The 20,601-nt window shown below is 36.9% G+C and overlaps 2 protein-coding genes across 3 annotated transcripts; one reads left to right on the forward strand and one right to left on the reverse strand.

Annotated features, from left to right (window-relative positions):
- Window positions 1–2,805: 2,805 nt before the first annotated feature.
- On the forward strand, window positions 2,806–14,228 carry phyhd1 (phytanoyl-CoA dioxygenase domain containing 1). Its single transcript, XM_038275095.1, has 11 exons — window positions 2,806–2,963; window positions 5,551–5,709; window positions 8,106–8,181; window positions 8,272–8,319; window positions 8,387–8,442; window positions 8,514–8,576; window positions 8,666–8,687; window positions 12,135–12,263; window positions 12,347–12,463; window positions 12,744–12,870; window positions 13,182–14,228. Exons 1-11 carry the CDS (start codon window positions 2,931–2,933, stop codon window positions 13,228–13,230), a joined length of 879 nt encoding a protein of 292 aa, XP_038131023.1. The 5' UTR covers window positions 2,806–2,930; the 3' UTR covers window positions 13,231–14,228.
- A 1,315-nt stretch (window positions 14,229–15,543) lies between these two features.
- dolk (dolichol kinase) lies at window positions 15,544–19,171 on the reverse strand. 2 transcript variants are annotated; one of them, XM_038275053.1, is made up of 3 exons: window positions 18,997–19,171; window positions 18,663–18,728; window positions 15,544–18,396 (listed from the first exon to the last, which is right to left on the reverse strand). In XM_038275053.1, the coding sequence occupies exon 3, from the start codon at window positions 18,251–18,253 to the stop codon at window positions 16,682–16,684; it is 1,572 nt and encodes a 523-aa protein (XP_038130981.1). In that variant the 5' UTR covers window positions 18,254–18,396; window positions 18,663–18,728; window positions 18,997–19,171; the 3' UTR covers window positions 15,544–16,681. The 2 variants fall into 2 exon arrangements, with proteins under 2 accessions (XP_038130981.1, XP_038130980.1); XM_038275052.1 differs by lacking the exon at window positions 18,663–18,728.
- Window positions 19,172–20,601: the final 1,430 nt, after the last annotated feature.

The following is a 20,601-nucleotide window of genomic DNA, read 5'->3' on the forward strand; positions in this document are numbered from 1 at the left end:
CACTTGTATTCAATAATACAGGGTTTCCTATTTCTATTCAAGTAGTTATTGAAGGGAATTAAAAGCTTTGTTTTTTGAGCATTTGTGCTTAAATATTTCATTTCAACTTTTTAAAGTAGAGAATATCAGAAATGGTGCCGTTAGTGTGTGTTCTGTACGCTTTAGGTTATGTGTTTACTTGGTTTTAATTTCACAGACTTAGATTCGCATCAGCAGTTGGATCAGAACATCTGCATTTTCACCGTTTTTTTTTTATAGATATTCTGACACAGCTGAACAGAACCGGCCCATGACAATCTTAACTGGAAGCAAAGGCAATCTTCTTTGCGTGGATTTACATTCTAAGTAGGTCATATTTTGGCTTTAATTTGTCATAATCTCAGTATTAACTTATTGTTGAGAACATATTTTTTTGTGCTGAACTGCCATGGTTTCATTTATTCTCTGGATTTCTGTATATATTTTAAATACATGATTGTATTTCCGGTCTACAGTGAGTATTCTGATGCCTGTCTATCAGGGACTGACTTTTTTTTGTTGCTTTTTTTTTCCTCATGTGACTTAATAAAGCATGGGTTTGTAATTATGTGCAACACAGCCATACTAAAAACCACATTATTAACCCTTACAAATGGTCTCTTTGAATATAAACTGCAAACTGAATGGACAGATTTTTTGTCTGGATCATGTGTGACGATGCCTTCATGATGACAGTTTTTGACAGGTGAATGAAACACTGGCTTTTTAAGCATCTGTAAGGATGAATGTTCAGATCCTACTTTTATACACCTGATAATAAAATGAACAGTTAACGCTATTTCCTGCATTTTACAGTTTTTTTTGTTGTCCTCTTGGATTGTTCCTGTGTTAAAGAGAAGTTAAACTGCTGAGAAATAATTCTTACACACTATAAATAATGTTAAATATTTATTATTAAAAACAAATATTTAGTTTTTAATAATAAAATTTGTCATAAAGATATTTATATATGCTCATTCACTAATAGTGCCTCAAACTCTGTTATCTTGTTGCTGGATACAGGTTAGCAGCTTCTAGGTAAATGGCTCCAAACAGATAAAGAAGGGTGCTACCGACTGCTCTGAAGATTGATATAGATTTTAGGTACTCAAATGAAATGGGGCTGGGTCTCTGTTTTGTTTTGTGCGGATCCAATTAAAAAGTTAAACAAGCTTTTATCAACAAAGAAGTAAGTTTTTTTTTTTTTATATATGTTTGAGTTTACCTCCAGCTTAATAACCAAGCAGAGGAACAAAAAAAAAAATCAGCAATTTCAAAATAAAAATCTGGATGTTCAAAATAAATCTGCAAGTTTGAAAACAAAAACATAAAAAAAAAAAACAATCTGAAAAGTAGTTTTTCTTTAAAAAAAACAAACAAAAAATTGTCTTTTCTTTAGCAAGTTTTTTTTCTTCAGAATTTTTTCAGGGCTGGGTCTCTGTTTTGTTTTGTGCGGATCCAATTAAAAAGTTAAACAAGCTTTTATCAACCAAGAAGTACGTTTTTTTTTTATATGTTTGAGTTTACCTCCAGCTTAATAACCAAGCAGAGGAACAGAAAAAAAAAAAATCAGCAATTTCAAAATAAAAATCTGGATGTTCAAAATAAATCTGCAAGTTTGACAACAAAAACATAAAAAAAAAAAAAAAAACAATCTGAAAAGTAGTTTTTCTTTAAAAAAAAAACAAACAAAAAATTGTCTTTTCTTTAGCAAGTTTTTTTTCTTCAGAATTTTTTCAGGTTGGCTTGATTTTTTTATTTTATTTTTTTTTTATGGAACCGATTTGGCGGCAGAAATTATACAAGTCATCATCTATCCTTTGTTTACGGAAGAGGATTAGGGCCACGGGAGAAAACAAAAAAAGTTAACTGATTTTTAAATTTTTAAAAAAAATTTCAGTGTAATATGAGGAAAAAGTCAGAATTCTGACTTTTTTCTTATAATTCCTTTTTCTCAGAATTCAGACTTTAATCTCAGAATTCTGAATTTTTTCTCAGAATTCTGACTTTAATCTCAGAATGCTGAATTTCTTCTCAGAATTCTGACTTTAATCTCAGAATTCTGAATTTCTTCTCAGAATTCTGACTTTAATCTCAGAATTCTGACTTTAATCTCAGAATTCTGAATTTTTTCTCAGAATTCTGACTTTAATCTCAGAATGCTGAATTTCTTCTCAGAATTCTGACTTTAATCTCAGAATGCTGAATTTCTTCTCAGAATTCTGACTTTAATCTCAGAATTCTGAATTTCTTCTCAGAATTCTGACTTTAATCTCAGAATTCTGACTTTAATCTCAGATGTGGATCTTAATGTAGATGGGCACCATGAAGGTAGAGATGTTGGAGCACTCAGCTTCACTGATAAATATGTGAGTTGTTTGGGAGGAACAGTAACACATTGGAGGAAAATAACGCAATTAGGCAACTTTTTATGTGCCCGAGCGGTCCCCGGTGATGCCACTTTTAATTGATGGAGGAGTAGAAGGCGATTAAAACAAGAGAGCTGGTTGAGTCTCTAAAACAGACATGGCTATGGCTTGGTGCTAACATGTTTGTGAGATTAAAGTCAGAATTCTCACATTGTTCTCATATTAAACTGAAATAACATTTAAAAATCAGTTAACTTTTTTTTTTTCAGTGGCCCTTATCCTCCGTACTTTGGTACTATGGTCTGATTTTTTTTTTTTTTTTTTGCATTATTTATATCACAGCAGTGACATCTAGAGGCCATACTGTGTCACTGCAGTTCAAACTATGGGCGCTGCAAGGAAAGAGTTAAAATTGCAAAATCCTATTACACTACAGTTGTATTTAAATTGGCTTTGACAGCTCACGTGTTTAGACTGTCGATTACCCGGATGAAAAAGATAGGGGCTTCGCTTTCAAAAGGATCAAACTCCCAGTAGATCATCATGGATTTTATGACAGATCGGGACGTGCAAAAGGTAAGAATCACTTTACCGAAACACATCGAGATCTAAAGGGTAACGCTCTTGACCCCAAAAGTATTTCAATGCTGTAAAGAAAATGCACTGAAGTAAACTTCCTGCAGGATTGTAGCCACAGCGCGTGAAATGGTTAAAAATGTGGGATCATTACATAAACATGCTGCACCCATAGGAGGTCAGTCATGGGTGCAGAATGTTCATCTTTTACTGTCTTTAAAGCAACAGATAATTAGATGTTTCACTTCATCGCCTACATTGTGCAACAGATGGTTTTGATATATCTGCAAAAAGACTCCATTAGTGGGGAAAACAACAGACTGTTGATGGAAAATCCTTTTTTTTCCCTCCACATTTACATTACAGGTTTTTTATTTTTTCAATTGACGGGATTTGTAATTATTTGATATTCAGGTGGATAATTAAGCAGAAAGCAGAGGGATAGGAATTAATTTATCAAAGTAGTTACAGATTAATTTCGGAAGATACAAAAAAAATAGTTGTGAACATAAGCAGTTAAAACTTTACCTAAGTCTGAACTGTTGGAGACTTAATGTTTTATGACAGATTAGGCATTAAATTGTGTTTCTTACAGCAGAAACGCAATTTATAAAAAATAAAGCAGAAAAACCTTTCACCATCTGGTTTTAAAATCATAGACTCTACCATTTTAATTAAATTATATAGAAACGTAAATTTTGCTTAATATGAATCGCTCTCAATACTATTGAGAACTAAAAAAAGGGCTTGTTGTGTTGTAAGAAAATGCATTTGGTGTTTTTAGACTTAAACTCAACTTTATTTATCCGTTGGAATTACTCCTTCAGGGAAATTCTGGTTCCAGTAGCTTATATAGAGTGCAGAGATAAAGCAAGATGCCATTAAAGGTAAAAAATATTTTAAAAAAATACAACAGATAAAAAGAATAAAGAGACTGTATATAGTACTAAAGGGCGTAAGAAAAGTTGTAATGTTCTGGAATAAGTTTCCTTTAGATATAAAAGTTTCTGCACAGTGGAGAGCTAAGGAAAGACTACACAGCAGTTGAACTGGATTACTGCACTTGTACTGCAGAAATGTACTGGCCATAGAAATAAGGGCATTATACAGGCTACACAGCAGTTGGCATGTGTTACAGTGAGATAGAAGAATATTGCACAATAAGTCATGTTTTTGTAGGATCGATTGGTTTCTGTAAAATATCATCAGAGTGTAAAGAACTCAACATTTTTTCCAAAGATGTGGTAAACTAAGTTACATTTGCTTTGGCAAGTTTTGTATTAAAAAAAAACTACTTCACTGTACTTTTAAATGTACTAGTTTTGAAGATGTTAATTGAGAACAGTTTCTGGATCATCTACCCACCTGGACTCACCTCACTAAACAAGAACCTTGCATGTTTAAACCACCAGACAGATAACTCACCTGTGAAGTTTTTTGTAAAAGTTAAACTTTTTATATGTTTATTATATTATATTATATTTATTGTTCTAATTTAGTTTTCTGTCTTCTAAGCCAGATGTGTCATTTGTAGGTCACATAATTATATACAGTAAATTGTTCTGTGTATATTGTCACAGAAAGAAGAACATCAATATTTTACTTGAGACTTGATTATATGAAAAATGCTTTTTAAATCAAGTTCTGTGAAAATGTTTTTATTATGTTAATTGTGTTGATATTTCAATTTGCTCATAACTACATATTTCTGTATGTATGATTTCTTCATTTTCATCGTATAAAAAATAGATGTTATAATAAAATAGTTACTCACCAAATACTTTTTATTCATATGGAAATATTTTTTGGATTATTACTTTTTAATTCAACTTGTGTAAAGCTAATTTAAAGTACTTTTACTTTTACTTGAGTCAAATTTCTGACTCTTTTACTTACACCTGAAACCCAAAGAAATCCAACCTCAAAAGAAGAAGAAAAATGAAAATAGCTCTCAGAAAAAAATATATATATTTTTTTTTATTATTTCTGTTGAATTAAGAGGGTTTTTTTTAGCTCTAACTTTGAAATCCTGCTGCGTCCGCACAGTTTAACCTAAAGACACCATTTGAACTTTAGATGGGTCACAAAACTCGCTCTAACAAATTCTATGTTGTTGACTATGACTATAAAAATTCACCTGCTTGTTCCATATTAAAAATATTAAACATCAAAGAGGACATCATTCACTTACCCAATGATTTATCCATCCATTGTCTCATATCCTGGGCTTATCTCCAGCAGTGAGTGGAGTAATCTCCGTATAAATCAACAGTCTACACAGAGAAATCAACATGCACTCATACCTCAGGGTGCTTTGGAGGTAATCTAACAGTAATGACTTTGGGATGTGCATGCATCATAGAAAATCCCTACTGTCAACAACAGAATCCAGGATATTCCGCTACAGGGCATCAGTGCTTCCAATGGAGCCGGTGTGCAGCCTCAATATAATCCAGCTTTTCAATATACATATTCATTTAATGTGTAGGTGCGATGGATTAAACATGTCTGATCAAGAAGTTGCAGTTGCAGATCATTTCCAAACTTCAGTAAGAGCATCTTTTGTCCCTTCCTCTCTGGTTCTAAGTACAGGGAAGATGGATACGTGGTTCTAGACGGGCTGCTGACCTCTCAGGAGTGCGATGAGCTGAGGCAGAGAATGACAGAGATCGTGGAGCGTATGGACGTCCCAGAGCACTGCCGGACTACTTTCTCCACCTACCATGAGGAGCAGCTAAAAAAACAGGTGGCCTAATAAACAGAACGGCATGAGGGCAGTCAGTGTCTGCATTAAAACTCTTCAATCACCCAGATTTATTTATTTTTGCTGTTTCTCCAATGCTTTCCTTTACATCGATGAACACAGATGCAGGTAGGCCTGCAGAAAATCCCTCCCATCACTGTTACAGTGCTTGCAAAAGTACTCTTATCTACTAAAATGTTCCCATTACAAGCATAATTGATGTATTGTATTGGAAGTGATGATTTACACTAATACAACATATTGCAAAGTAGAAATTTAATTTACATACAGCTATTTTTGGTGAGTTTAGAGATTTATTAGAGAAGCAGCAGGTCAATGCGGAAAAAAAATGTTAAGATGACAAATGTCTGTTATATAGACTTGTATATAACCTCTATGGAAGAGTGATAGAGTTATTATTCTAAGATTGTAACCAAGACTTCAGCTCAAAATGTGTAAAACTAGTAGAAACATACCCACCTGGGTTTCTGCTGAGGTTGCAGAAGGTAGTGTTGACTAAGGGTGAACTTATATAGGTGCATGCCACATTTTTTGTTGTTGTTTGAAGCATTTAAAAAGCCATAATCTTTTCTTTTTTTGTCATTTCACAATAATGTATGACTGCTTAAAGGAATAGTACACCCAAAACATGATTAGCCTTCATTTTCTACTCACCTCCATGCTGAACAACACTCTGGAGTACTTTTTTGATATCTCAAATGCATCTGGAGATCTGGGAGGCTTCTTGCTGTCTGCTGACATTCAAATAATGGAGGTCCATGGCGCCCGAGACAGAAAGGTCCATAAAAGTCCACAAAAACGTGTCAATATTCCTCCATACTGCTCGTCCAATGTAATCCAAGTGTCCTGAGTGGGTAGCATCCAGAATTTACTCGAAACGAAGTCATTTAGAATGTTTTTAGAGCATAAACAGTAGTGTATAGGATTTCCTAATAGCGCCCCCATGCGCGCTCACGATTCTACGGAAGCCGGCAGACCAAACCAGCGCATTCAGCTCGGCAAAGAACTCATGCTCTTCCTCAACACTGAAGTCCTCAGACATTTTTCTTTCGTTGTTTCTTTCTTTGCACAGGTAAACAGCACATTTCTTCTTCTACGCTTGCATTATCGGCAGACCAGACGCTGAATGCGCACTTTCTTCCGGTTTGGTCTGCCGGCTTCCGTAGAATCGTGAGCGCGCATGGGGGCGCTATTAGGAAATCCTATACACTACTGTTTATGCTCTAAAAACATTCTAAATGACTTCGTTTCGAGTAAATTCTGGATGCTACCCACTCAGGACACTTGGATTACATTGGACGAGCAGTATGGAGGAATATTGACACGTTTTTGTGGACTTTTATGGACCTTTCTGTCTCGGGCGCCATGGACCTCCATTATTTGAATGTCAGCAGACAGCAAGAAGCCTCCCAGATCTCCAGATGCATTTGAGATATCAAAAAAGTACTCCAGAGTGTTGTTCAGCATGGAGGTGAGTAGAAAATGAAGGCTAATCATGTTTTGGGTGTACTATTCCTTTAACACTTTATAGGGCAAGTTACCATTTCTGAGCACTTGCATACTCCTTACAAATGGAGTCCCCTCTGACCCAGTGAGGTCTAGAAGCACAAGATCTATACCCAGCCAGTCAGCAAAGATACTGCTACATGGCTGTGCATCTTATTTTGGCATTTTACCAATTAGATGAACACTTAAATGATATATTAGCTACCGCAAATTAAGTTGAAAAAAAGGTAAAAACTTAATAACACAAGAAAAAAAGGTAAAACGTTAATTAAAAAGTTTAAAAGTCAAGAAAAAAAAGGTAAACAGCTAATTGAAAAGTTAATAAGCCTAGTTAACAATTATATTTAGGTTTATAAACTAAAAAATGTAAGTGCCACTATCAGCATTAATGCCTCTAAGGGTATGTTGGACCAAAAAAATGTGTTTCTTTGTGTTTTTCATGAATTTCTTATAGAAGCACTTATTTTTGTTATTTTTCTTAATATATTTGGGCAAGTTGGCATTTCTATTTATTACATTGACATTCATTATTGCCATCAAAATGTTACAAAGGTAATAAGGTCTTGTCCTGGATTCCAATAACACTGTTGACTTGAAAGTTGTATTTTTAAAGGATTTCACTGAGTGCCATAATAAAAAAATAAAGGGATAATTGTCTGTTACAAAAACAAGAAGTCTGGCTTTGACATATGACTAAATGCATAAACATTTTGCAAGGCAATCAAATGACCTTTGTCCCAAATTTCTCTCAGCCTAATGTCTTTGTTGTCATTTCTCAGCCTTATGTAAATAGTGTGTTTAGAGAGTGAGCCTTTCACCCCTTTCACCCTAGTGATGCAACAGCTGACAAGTGTAAATATCATGTCCTGCAGGGGAATGCAGATTATTTTATCACAAGTGGAGATAAGATCCGTTTTTTCTTCGAGAAGGGCGTTTTTGATGACAAAGGTGAGCTCCGACGAAACTCTTTCTGTCCTGTAAAATATTTCAACAAGTCATGAAAATCCAAATGAGCCAGAGCATATTATGTTCTTGCAGGGGAATTCATCGTACCGAAGCAGCAGTCTGTCAATAAAGTCGGACATGGTAAGATATCCTGATTGATGGAGTCGTGTCCCCTCTTTGATACCCTAACAAACTTTCCCCTTTTTAGCCCTACATGCATATGAACCTTTGTATAAGAAAGTTACACATTCAGCCAAGGTCCAGGTGAGTCATCTGAAGCAAAATATCAGAATATTTTTAATGGAAAACAAATAACCTGGATATTTATTCTTTAGGGGATAGCCAAGAAACTGGGTCTGGTTAATCCTGTGATTCTGCAAAGCATGTACATTTTTAAGGTAAAGGATGTTTGTCTTAAAATAAATGAAGAAACATCACAGAGTAAATGGTACAAAAGTACATTAAGAAAATAATTCATCCTTTTCAGCAACCAGGAATTGGTGGTGAAGGTATGAAAGCTTTTCTTTATTCTATTTAAGCTTTTATGCGTAAAACGTTGTAATCTCCAGAAAATCAAATGTCCATTTTTATTTATTTTAACTTTAAATCTCTGACTCAGACAATTACAATTATTAAATACTATGAATAATTAATAGTTCCGCGTCTCCATTGTTGTTGTTTTTTTATTAATCACTGTATTTAATAAAATTTATTTTTTATCAGCATTAAGCTTTGACTGAGCTCCGATTATTCCAATTTGTAATTTGATAAACGAAATAAAACATTGATGATGAATTATTACGGTGAAACTTTTATTTTCTAGCATCCAAACAAACTTTACTCATAGTGGAAGTCCCCAATCTATTTGGAAATGTCTTCCCTTGACAAAATCATTCAGGTTTTACCAATATTTTTAACAGTGAGGGGCAGATGAAAAAGTGGAAATAATGTTACTTCTACATCAATAAAATGATTAATATGCTGTCATAAAGTTCCATCCATCCATTTTCCGCCAAGCTTACCCCCAGCGGGGTCGTGAGTGGTGCTGGTGCCCATCTCCAGCTGTCTGCGAGAGGCGGGGTCCACCCTGGACAGGTTGCCGGTCCATCGCAGGGCAACGCAGACAAATAGGACAAGCAACCACTCACACACACACTCACAGGAGAATTTAGAGGAGCCAATTAACCTAACTGCATGTTTTTGGACTGTGGGAGGAAGCTGGAGTACCCGGAGAGAACCCACGCATGCTCAGGGAGAACATACAAACTCCACGTAAAAATACCTGGGCTGGGAATCGAACCCAGAATCCTCTTGCTGCAAGGTAGCAGTGCTACCGGTACTTGAAAGTTGATAAGTGTATTTATACATCAATGTTTCAATCCAAATGATTGAAATGAGAAGAGAGTTAAATGGAGGCATAGAGAATAACCCAAAACATTCTCGTTATTTATTTTCTTTTATTTATATTCTTCATGCTCAGCTGTTTGATGTGCCTCCAAATGTGACTAATGTGTCCTATTGATAAAACTGACTGAGAGTAAAGCAGCTCTGTAACAGACACTTATACAGAAAGATGATCACTGCTTTATGTGTCCAGTATTTAATCATATTCAAAATGCTTTTTTTTGTTAAAAATAGAATTAAATATTATATAAATATCGGTAGGATTATCCTATTTAGGGAATTAACTGTGGTAATGTTTTAATTTAGCCAATATAAAAATGACAACAATAGAGTCCTGCAAATAGCCAACAGAGACATCTTTTGGAGCCTTAGTTTTCTATTTTTTTTTTTTTTCATTTTTCGTTTGTCTGCTTCTGCTGCATAGTAGTCTAGTACTGGTAGTAGTCTTTGAGCTCCTTGTCCATTTGTAGGTTCTCTCTGGTTACTCTTATCAGCATGAATCTGTATGCATGGTTGTTTTCCCTCAGTGTTTCTGTGTTGCCCTGTGATTGATCTCACCCAGCAACTGTTAGAAATAGGTGGCAGCCGCTACATCACCCTGCATGAAAACAGCGGATCTACACTCACCGGCCACTTTATTAGGTACCCCATGCTAGTAACGGGTTGGACCCCCTTTTGCCTTCAGAACTGCCTCAATTCTTTGTGGCATAGATTCAACAAGGTGCTTGAAGCATTCCTCAGGAAGTTTGGTCCATATTGACATGATGGCATCACACAGTTGCCGCAGATTTGTCGGCTGCACATCCATGATGCGAATCTCCCGTTCCACCACATCCCAAAGATGCTCTATTGGATTGAGATCTGGTGACTGTGGAGGCCATTTGAGTACAGTGAACTCATTGTCATGTTCAAGAAACCAGTCTGAGATTATTCCAGCTTTATGACATGGTGCATTATCCTGCTGAAAGTAGCCATCAGAAGTTGGGTACATTGTGTTCATAAAGGGATAGACATGGTCAGCAACAATACTCAGGTAGGCTGTGGCGTTGCAACGATGCTCAATTGGTACTAAGTGGTCCAAAGAGTGCCAAGAAAATATTCCCCACACCATGACACCACCACCACCCGCCTGAACCATTGATACAAGGCAGGATGGATCCATGCTTTCATGTTGTAGACGCCAAATTCTGACCCTACCATCCGAATGTCGCAGCAGAAATCGAGACTCATCAGACCAGGCAACGTTTTTCCAATCTTCTATTGTCCAATTTCGATGAGCTTGTGCAAATTGTAGCCTCAGTTTCCTGTTATAGCTGAAAGGAGTGGCACCCGGTGTGGTCTTCTGCTGCTGTAGCCCATCTGCCTCAAAGTTGGACGTACTGTGCGTTCAGAGATGCTCTTCTGCCCACCTTGGTTGTAACGGGTGGTTATTTGAGTCACTGTTGCCCTTCTATCAGCTCGAACCAGTCTGGCCATTCTCCTCTGACCTCTGGCATCAACAAGGCATTTCCGCCCACAGAACTGCCGCTCACTGGATGTTTTTTCTTTTTCGGACCATTCTCTGTAAACCCTAGAGATGGTTGTGCGTGAAAATCCCAGTAGATCAGCAGTTTCTGAAATACTCAGACCAGCCCTTCTGGCACCAACAATCATGCCAAGTTCAAAGTCACTCAAATCACCTTTCTTCCCCATACTGATGCTCGGTTTGAACTGCAGGAGATTGTCTTGACCGTGTCTACATGCCTAAATGCACTGAGTTGCCGCCATGTGATTGGCTGCTTAGAAATTAAGTGTTAACGAGCAGTTGGACAGGTGTACCTAATAAAGTGACCGGTGAGTGTATATACATACAGAGGAATGTTTCTAAACTGTTATGTGAATGGCTCTAAACTTTGGAGACATTTTAGATCCTATTTTAAAGCTCAGCAGTGTTATTCACTTAATTTCTGTACAAAATGAGAGAGAAAGCACAAGGACTGTTAAAATTTTATAGACATATTTAGAATAGAATAGAGTAGAATAGCATAGAAAATCCCTTTATTGTCCCACGTTGGGGAAATTCCGGTGTTTACAGCAGCAAAAAGATTATAGAAAAAAAATGATCACACTAATGTGGACCTTAGAAAAATGTACTGTATAAAAATAGCACAATAGTGAAGAGTTAAAAGATAAACAAATGAAATACTGTACTGTAAAGTGTTTTAACAATAGAAATACTGTGCACCTGGAGAACAAATAACCAACATACAGCTATGGACATTTGTATTTGAAAGTAGCAGCAACATCAGAGATGTGCAAAATTACAGCAGCACGTTATTTAACTGACTAAGGTAGAAACTGTGTAAAATCAGCATGAATTTAACAATTTATTGAGGTTGTTGGGAACAGTGATGGTTATAAATCTTACAGCTGTTGGGAGGAAGGATCTGTGATAACGCTCCCTGGTGCATTTAGGGTACAGCAGTTTGTCACTGATGGAGCTCTCCAGTTCTGCAACAGCTTCATGAATGGGGGTATAAGCCTTAGATTATAGATTGTTGTGTGTTGCACAGTGACGCCACACCAGGATGCCACGTTTCTGTACACCGAGCCTCTGGGCAGAGTGATGGGAGTGTGGATCGCCTTGGAGGATGCGACTGTTAACAATGGCTGCCTATGGTTTATACCAGGATCACAGAATAGTAAGCACAAAAAATCCAGGGTTTTATCTCCTGGTTCAATTGGGTTTACATGTATTCCTTACTTTACCACCTCTTTTTTTAAGGTGGTATTTCCCGTCGAATGGTACGCACCCCGAAAGGCACCTTTCCACTGACTGACTTCATTGGAAGAGAGCGAACTTATGACGAGGAGAAGTTTGTAGCTGCACCTGTTAAAAAAGGTTAACGTACTAAAGCACGGCTTTGATTGGGAATTTTATTTGGATCAATTAAAGATGTGTGAGAGAATAAAATGCCTGATTTGGTCAACTGTCAAAATCAATGTTTGCTACCTTAATCTAAAATTTTATACTCAATTTATTTTCTATCTGCTGATTAGCCTGTTTGCATCAATGAGATAATCTTATTATCCCCAAATATATTCAGGCCTTAAAATAGTTCAGTTAAACCCATTCTAAACTGGTTTAATGAACTGATTCTGATCCATCTCTCTGCATTCAGGTGGTGTGGTTCTGATCCATGGAGAGGTGGTGCACAAAAGTGCTGAAAACACCTCTGAGGACTCTCGTCATGTCTACACCTTCCACATCATGGAGACTCTGGACACTCGCTGGAGCCCTGACAACTGGTGAGAACTGGTTTTAGTTTTCTATCATTTATTCTCTAAACATTCCCAGTTTAATAAACATTAAAGTCTAAGAAGGAATCAATGTCTAATCTTACTCGGATTTAATAAAAAAAACAACACAGATGTAAACATCAATTAGTATGCAGATTTACTTTTATGCACATGTAACACTTTCATTCTACCATAGAAACTATTAGATTATATTGTTTCTCTAACCACAATGTGCTTTATATTTGAATCGTTTTTATTTTTGTTTCCAAAATAGAAATGTAGCCTATTAAACTTGATTCCATCTGATTTTGTCCTCCTAGGCTGCAGCCCACTGAGGAGCTGCCATTTCCACCTCTTTACACCAAATGAAGAATGTCTCTGGCAGCTGGAGCTGAGCTCACAAAGGTGGACCAAGGAATAGTTTTATACTACGAGCATGCTGAACGAAGTCGTCTGCAGCAAGTTTTTGAGAATAATGTGTCATGACTTGGAGACTTTGGCTAATCTGACTTAATCTGACTTTTTGTTTAAATGTTTTCTGGTCACAGCTCCTGAAGTGGGCAAACTTACTCAAAATAGAACCAGAGAATTGACCAAACAGAACCTTGATTTAAAAACATAATTTCTTAAACAAAATCTTGTTTGCTATGGCTTATAAGGTTTCACAAACACTTCCAAAGTGAAAGCTGTGGATGTTTGTGAGGAGCTAATTCTTCTGTTAGATGACTGCGATGATGATGTTGTAAAAATGCTTTTTAATAATCAAAAACTGTATCATTAACAGCTCTTTTCTATAACTTTTCTTGGAGATGTTTATAAAATAATGATGTCAGTTGATTAGGGCAAGACAAGCTTGTAAAAGCAAAAAAGTATTGCACCAAAACTCTGACTCCACCTCTGATGATGACATGTTTTCTATACCCACATGGGGCCTAATGTCAAAATGCAGTATTTCATGCTTTCAAAAATAACGGAGGAATTTAGAACACCTAGTTATGAAATACAAAGATTTTTTTATTTATTTTTTTTTTTAGTACCCAATTGTCATTATCAGTTTGTTTAACAAACCTCACCCAACCTTAATCTAACAAAATACAGCTTGACCAAACTCAATTTATTACAATCAGAGTTGAACATTGACGTTCAGGCAAACCCTTGGAAGCTACAAAACCCCTGAAACCTGTTATTTAACAAAAATAAACATCTAAAGCTTTCTCTGTAGCCCTCCAGTAACCCACTATGACTGAAGTTGAAACCCACTACAAGAAAATCCAGTCTGTAAATAATCCTTCAAGACAATAATGAAACCATGTCTATTTTTTTAAACGTGAAAAATAATCACTGAAATAAACCTTAAGCTTTCATGATCTGTCTCATTGGTTGTTTTATTTGTTCATGTTTTTTGGGGATTTCTAGTGAGCTATTTAACATTTATATACTCCGCCATTAAGATTTTGTAAACATTGTCCTGAATAAAAATTTAACGTTGATTTACAGGATGTTTTAATTGTCACAATCAAATTCAATTTGGGGGATTTTATAAAACAAATCCAACACTTAGTAATGCATAGTTATAAAACGGAGGCCAAAAGATATGAACAGACATCCTTAAATTTATTAGAACTGTGTTCGCTGCAGGTACATATTTAGTCTAAATGGAGGAAAGTCTGTCAGATAGCAGCTTTAATCACCTGATTATAAGTCTTGGGGCATATTGTTTATGGCAGGCATCCCCAAACTCGGTCCTCAAGGCCCCCAGTCCTGCAGGTTTTAGAGGTTTCCTTGCTCCAGCACAACTGATTTTAATTGAAAGCTGATTAACAGGCTTTTGGTCTACTGCAATCATTATAACCAGCTGTGCTGAAGCAGAGAAACCTCTAAAACCTGCAGGACAGGGGGCCTTGATGACCGAGTTTGGGAATGCCTGGTTTGTGGGATTTAGATTCAACTCTGACCATTAGGTCAATAAGCACATGAAAAGGAGCGATATAAACCAGGGGTCTCCATCACTGCATCAGTTTCTTCAGACATTCATGGGCATCTCTGGATCCACACCTTTAAAATACATTGTCATTCTGAGGAGTTATTTTGGTTATGAGTTAGTTTTCAGTCATTATCCATGTCCGTCAGTTACATTTTGATCTTTTTCCATTCATCTGCCTTGTCCCCCATCATAACCCTCTTGGCTGGTCCTACCTGGGCTGTTAGGTCACATGGTCTGGATAGATTTGCAGTTGTGTCGGTCTTCATCTTTAGACGACCGGCGAAAGATGTTTGAAACTTGCAACGTTGTTTAATAACCTAAATACTGTTGTCAAATTCTTGATAATCTCATCTCTGATCTGTGTTCCTTGTTCATCATCATGTCTTTCTTTAACAAACCACTAAGGTCTTAATAAAAACAGCTGCCCATATTCTATGATCAAATTGAACAAAGATGACTTTTAATGAATAACTGCCAGTTGGTTACTCTAGGTTTTATTTTGATTTATCGATATAAAATGTACTAATCAGTAATAAATTATTCTGATTTTACATGATTACTATTCATCATTCTTTCTGAAGGTGAGTACAATAAAAAATAATTTAATTTTTTTCTATTCTAACTTTTTGATGGTATATAATATAAAAATCCCAATAAAATACATCAAATGTACCAAAATACTAAATGTACTACATGAGTTTTAAACATCAACATGTTGATCTTTTTTATTGAGAATCAAATTAAAAATGAAAAGGCTCATTTTTTGGGGCTTTTTAAAGTACAGTCATCCAGTTACACAAAAGCAATCACAGTCATCTATGAAGCACTCATCATGCAATAGTATAAGAACATAAAACAAGGAATAGTAAAGATAACAGCATACTACTATGCTAATAAACACATCAAATATTTAAAAAATATACATATAAACACTGATCAAGGATTGTACAACAAATTTATGTATAAATAATGAACTCGGACATTGTGACAGTTGCAAATACTTCTAGAAAACATTTTTGATTTATTTCAAATAAAATCTCACAGCCTGTTTAATAGTTTGACTAAAACATGCATCCTCAGTTTAGCAATGAAATAGACAATATGGGTTTAACTGTATTGGTCCAATTAAACCACAAACAAACTGCTCAAAATAAATATTTACTGTAAAATATAAATGTTACAGTACTGAAGTCCACATTAGTGTCATGCAGAATCATAAATAGAGGCAGCCATTGTAGGAAAGTGTTGCTTTAGTCTGCCAGGCTCTTACCTACATCTATTACAACAATCAATCACCTGTTAGAGATATTACACTTCTTAAGGCATAGTTTTACCGTGAGGTGGTTCATATTGCCATCTGGGAGTTATTACTAAAGAACCAAAGGGTTGATAAAGAGAGAAAACTTTAAATTATGTTCTTCCAAGGCAACGCAGGAATAAATTGGTTCCAAATAATGTAAAAAAAAAAAAACAATAAGAACACAACAATCAGTTATTTTGTGTGCCAAGTGTAATGTGTTCTCACTGTGCTCAACTCAATCTCCATTTGCATAATTTAAGAGTTATAGGTGTCAACGGGTCATCAGAATTAGGGCAGAAACTTACACCACTTGGTCACTGAGCTCATGTTTCTTTATAACCTGTTCCAGAAGCGATTAGAACCACTTGGCGACATTTTCAGCAGATTTTCTGTGTCGTTTGGTTTTATCTCTTCGTTCTCTCCTATGAATCCTAAAGGGCTTCTGCTATTGACTTTCCTTTAAGACATTTTCTTCATAAATTGTCTTCCTCACAATAAACATCTGAACACATCCATCCTTTCTTTTATTTGTTCATTTAAAGCAACAGCAGGATGAAGAGGTAGAGCGGGAGCAGCAGATTGTCTATCTGGGAGGTGTAGGCCTCCAGCAATGCCACCAGGGTGATAGAGCCAACAATCCATGAGTAGGTGGAGTTCAGATTGATGTTTGCATCAAAGATGAGGAACATCGCCACGGCTATGATCTGGGCAAACACGGACGTTGCTGTTCCCTCTAAGGTTTTCTTGGTCCCCGGCCAACGGATCTCCCCCATGGTGCTGCCAAAAACAGACGCCACGGTGTCTCCAACTCCCACTGCCAGCACGCCTGCATAAGGTACCAGGCCCCCTGCCCCGGGGAGGATCCCCTTGGGAGCACAAGGTCCAGGAAACAGCCAAATGGGCAAAGACATGCCAAGCAGCAGGTAAATGTGGGTCAGAATGAGAGGGCCAGAGTCCCGTTCGTCCAGGAACAAGGTGAGGAGCTGCCTGAGCAGCTGACCAAAAGGAAGAATTCGAAAGTACCGTACATACTCCAACAACAAGAAAACTGCCAAGCATCCCACAGACGCCACGTGGAGCAGCTGTCTGTCGTATATCAGTCCTGGAACATAGGTCGCCACAACGATCAGGTGGAAATACTTCCTGACAACCGTGGAGGCCTGGTGCTTCTTGGATCCCGACTGGCGCTTATAGTTCTGATGTAGAACGACACAGGTCGCTACGACCACCAGAAACACCCAATATCCAAGCAAACAGAGTCTTCGGTCATTCAGGGTGAGAAAGTCCAAAAGCCACATGATTGGGTGTCGGCCGATGAACAGCGACAGCCACGGCATCAGGATACCCAGAACCAGAACCGCTGTCATCATGTGGAAGAACAGGGAGGACACCCAAGTCTCAGACTCCATGAAGCAGAAGAGCAAGGCGAAGAAAACACCCAACAGCAGCGAACCAACAACCACCACTGGCAGGAAGTAGTTCACTGGATCCCCCTTTACCTCTGCCAGGTTCAGCGAGCGCTTGATGAGCTGGTTTACGATGAAACTTATTCCACCCACAATGAGGAGAGCCTCTCCTGGTGTGAAGCACCGTGGAAGCAAGTAAAGAACAATCAGGCAGAGATAAACAAAGATCAGCAACACCTCTAGGACCTCGATGACCTCGGACACTGTTAGGGTCTGCTTCGTCGCGTAGAGGATCGCGCTGCCGGACAATCCTGCAATTATGCATGTGTTGGTTGGGACGGGTCTTGTAATACCCAGAGCGATCAGGGAGAGAAACAGAGCCAGCATCATTCCTGTGATGGTAATCACCATGGAGAAGCGCTCAAAGTAGACATTCCCTGAGGCAGAGCACTTTTCTCTCAGAACCAGGCCCAGCAGTGGCATAACCATGGAAGCTGGAACGATACCACTGTTAGCAGATGGACGGAACTGGAACACCGCAGCACCGGACTTTAACAAGCGATCCCATTTATACTGGACGTAGAATGCCTGAATGACAAGGGCTACGCTGCACCAGGAGTGCTGGTTCCAAACCGCCAAATGGACGCAAAGAACCACAGCCAGGATGACTACGGACTCCACAAGGACTGGGTTTACTTGCATGGTTTCAGTGAGAAGGAGCCTGTAGGGAGATATGGGGGGAGGTGAGCCGAACAGGTGATCCGAAGCAGTTCAGGATATCTCGTCACTTCCTTTTTATATCAGTCTTCATCACTTGGCAGGTGTGTCTCACATACGACTGACATCTATAAATAATAAGAGGAAAGGATTCAATTAAATCAAAAGTAAATAGTAGCTGTTACTGAATTAAACACAGTAAAAATTATTTTCTTTGGGTTTAAATGGGCCTTTTACACTTTTTTATTATGTTGATTTTATCTGTCTTTTTTTTTGCAATGAAATCTATTAGAATATACTAGAATAGAATAGAAAATCCCTTTATTGTACCACAATGGGGAAAAGAAGAGCTCAGTTTAAAAAAGAATGTGGTGAGTGTGAGAAATACCCTGACCGAGCACGTGGGTGGGAAGCCCAGGAGACGTGGGTGATCTTTTTACACCAGCTGCAACCTTTGTTCCTGTGGGGGTGGAAGTAACCTCAGATCAGGAATTTTTTTTTTCTAAAAATATCAGGAATTTTTTAGAGGGAAAACTGAGAACACAGCCTCACATTTTGCTTATATTCCTGCATAAACAGTTCACTGGGTGTTGTTTCAGAGAGGATGCTGCAACCTCAGACGGCTGACAGTGAAATCCAGCTGATTGCAGCCAGTTAGCCACTGAGAACCGACAGAGGGGTTTTGCAGCCAAAATAGTGCCACAAAAAGAAGAAACAAGAACACCTACCTCACAAGTAGAGCTATACCTAGACCAGCATGCAAGGTGACAGAAAGAAGTTCCGTCGTTTCTATGTAGATCTGTTCGCTTTGTCAGCTGTCGCTTCTCTCACAGCTTGCAGGAGGGAGCCATGTTTGACAGCCATATCACGTGTTACAATCAGAACCCTCACCGCTAAGAAAACTAGCTTCTTCTTCTTCTTTTTTTATGGCGGTTAGCAAGCAACTTATTGATGCGCATTACCGCCATCTACTGGAATGGAGTGTGAATCGGGAAGCTATTTATAAATTCTCCCACAAAACAAACAAACAAATAAATAAAATACCATTATAATAATTAATTTACTAAATCTTATATTCTTTCTATTGATTTCGTTTTCTTAAGGTAATTCATTAAATTAAAAAAAGTAGAAAGCTTGTCCAAAATATCTTGTATATTTAATTGCAATAAATTTTCTGTAATCGACTAACTCCCTTCTCTTAACAGAATATTTAAATATAAAATATTTAAAACAGACTAAAAAAACATGTTTTACTGTCTCTTCTTGAAAACAAAAATTTCTATTTTGTTGGATGTTTTCCCATTTTAAATAATGTACTATTCAAAGAAAACTACTTTTTTTCATGATTCATTTATATTGTGTTCTAATAATAATAATAACAAAAATAATAATAACAACAACAATAATAGCGTAGGTTATTACGTTTTAATTCTAGATTTTTATATTTTATAAAATAATATGGAGGTAAAAGTAGATTGCCTGTCTATTAATGGGGGTTATAAAATGTTTTTTTTTTTTTTTTTTTTTTTTTTTTTTTTTTTTTTTTTTTTTTTTTTTTTTTTTACCGGTTTTAAAATCAATTTGAAATGTTTCACAATTTTACCGTTTGTTTAAAATAAGCACAATGACAAAATTATTTTTGGAAAATATAAAATTAAAGCCTGATTTTTACTTGTTCTCTCCAAAATTTTAGTTTTATTTTTGATCACTCTTCTCCTGTAACCGTACTTATACTTTAACTGTTGTTCCAAACGCTCTTTTAGCTTTCAAGTCACAGCCTGTTCATAGATACAAGTCTTTTATTGGTATTGTTCTTTTAAAATAAATAATCCAAAAAACATAATGAATGTTCATTGACTCAAAAAGAAAAAAAAATAACTAAAATTATGACTTTTTATGGGACTAATCATTACATTTCTAGGGGATTAATTTTGGGGCAGTTTATACCATCAAAACTTTTGTAACTGAGACCCGATACTTCCACTCAGGCAAGTATTATAAAGACGTGATTAATAAATTGTATATTCAATATCTATATAAATTACAGAAAAAAACAGACGCAAACTAAGTCAAAATCGTGAAATCATGCCGTTATCTTCGTTTAAATTGAAAGCTCTCGTAGTAGTGTCAGAATCCTTTCTCATTATTCAAATCTTTCCATCAGCTCGAAGCAACATATGACCTGACGTACTAACCTCTGTCCAGAAGATAGCACTAAAGCGAGCTTGAAGACGAATATTAACAACAGAAGAAGAAGATAGTGTGACGGTGATCCTCGTGAATGGACACAAGAAGTGTTTGAGGCTCGGTGGATGGTCGTTTGGTGCATGGCG

Source organism: Cyprinodon tularosa, unplaced genomic scaffold (assembly GCF_016077235.1).
Source record: "Cyprinodon tularosa strain WSP-4 unplaced genomic scaffold, ASM1607723v1 ctg94, whole genome shotgun sequence".
In the NCBI taxonomy this organism is placed as follows: domain Eukaryota; kingdom Metazoa; phylum Chordata; class Actinopteri; order Cyprinodontiformes; family Cyprinodontidae; genus Cyprinodon; species Cyprinodon tularosa.

What these genes read in the sequence shown, in the direction of transcription:
- phyhd1 (XM_038275095.1), top strand. Translation starts at nt 2,931, where the DNA reads ATGGATTTTATGACAGATCGGGACGTGCAAAAG. An exon ending in CAGATCGGGACGTGCAAAAG is followed by an intron (nt 2,964 to 5,550) that starts GTAAGAATCACT and finishes TCTGGTTCTAAG; the next exon opens with TACAGGGAAGATGGATACGT. An exon ending in AAAGCATGTACATTTTTAAG is followed by an intron (nt 8,577 to 8,665) that starts GTAAAGGATGTT and finishes CATCCTTTTCAG; the next exon opens with CAACCAGGAATTGGTGGTGA.
- dolk (XM_038275052.1), bottom strand. Translation starts at nt 18,253, where the DNA reads ATGCAAGTAAACCCAGTCCTTGTGGAGTCCGTAGTCATCCTGGCTGTG.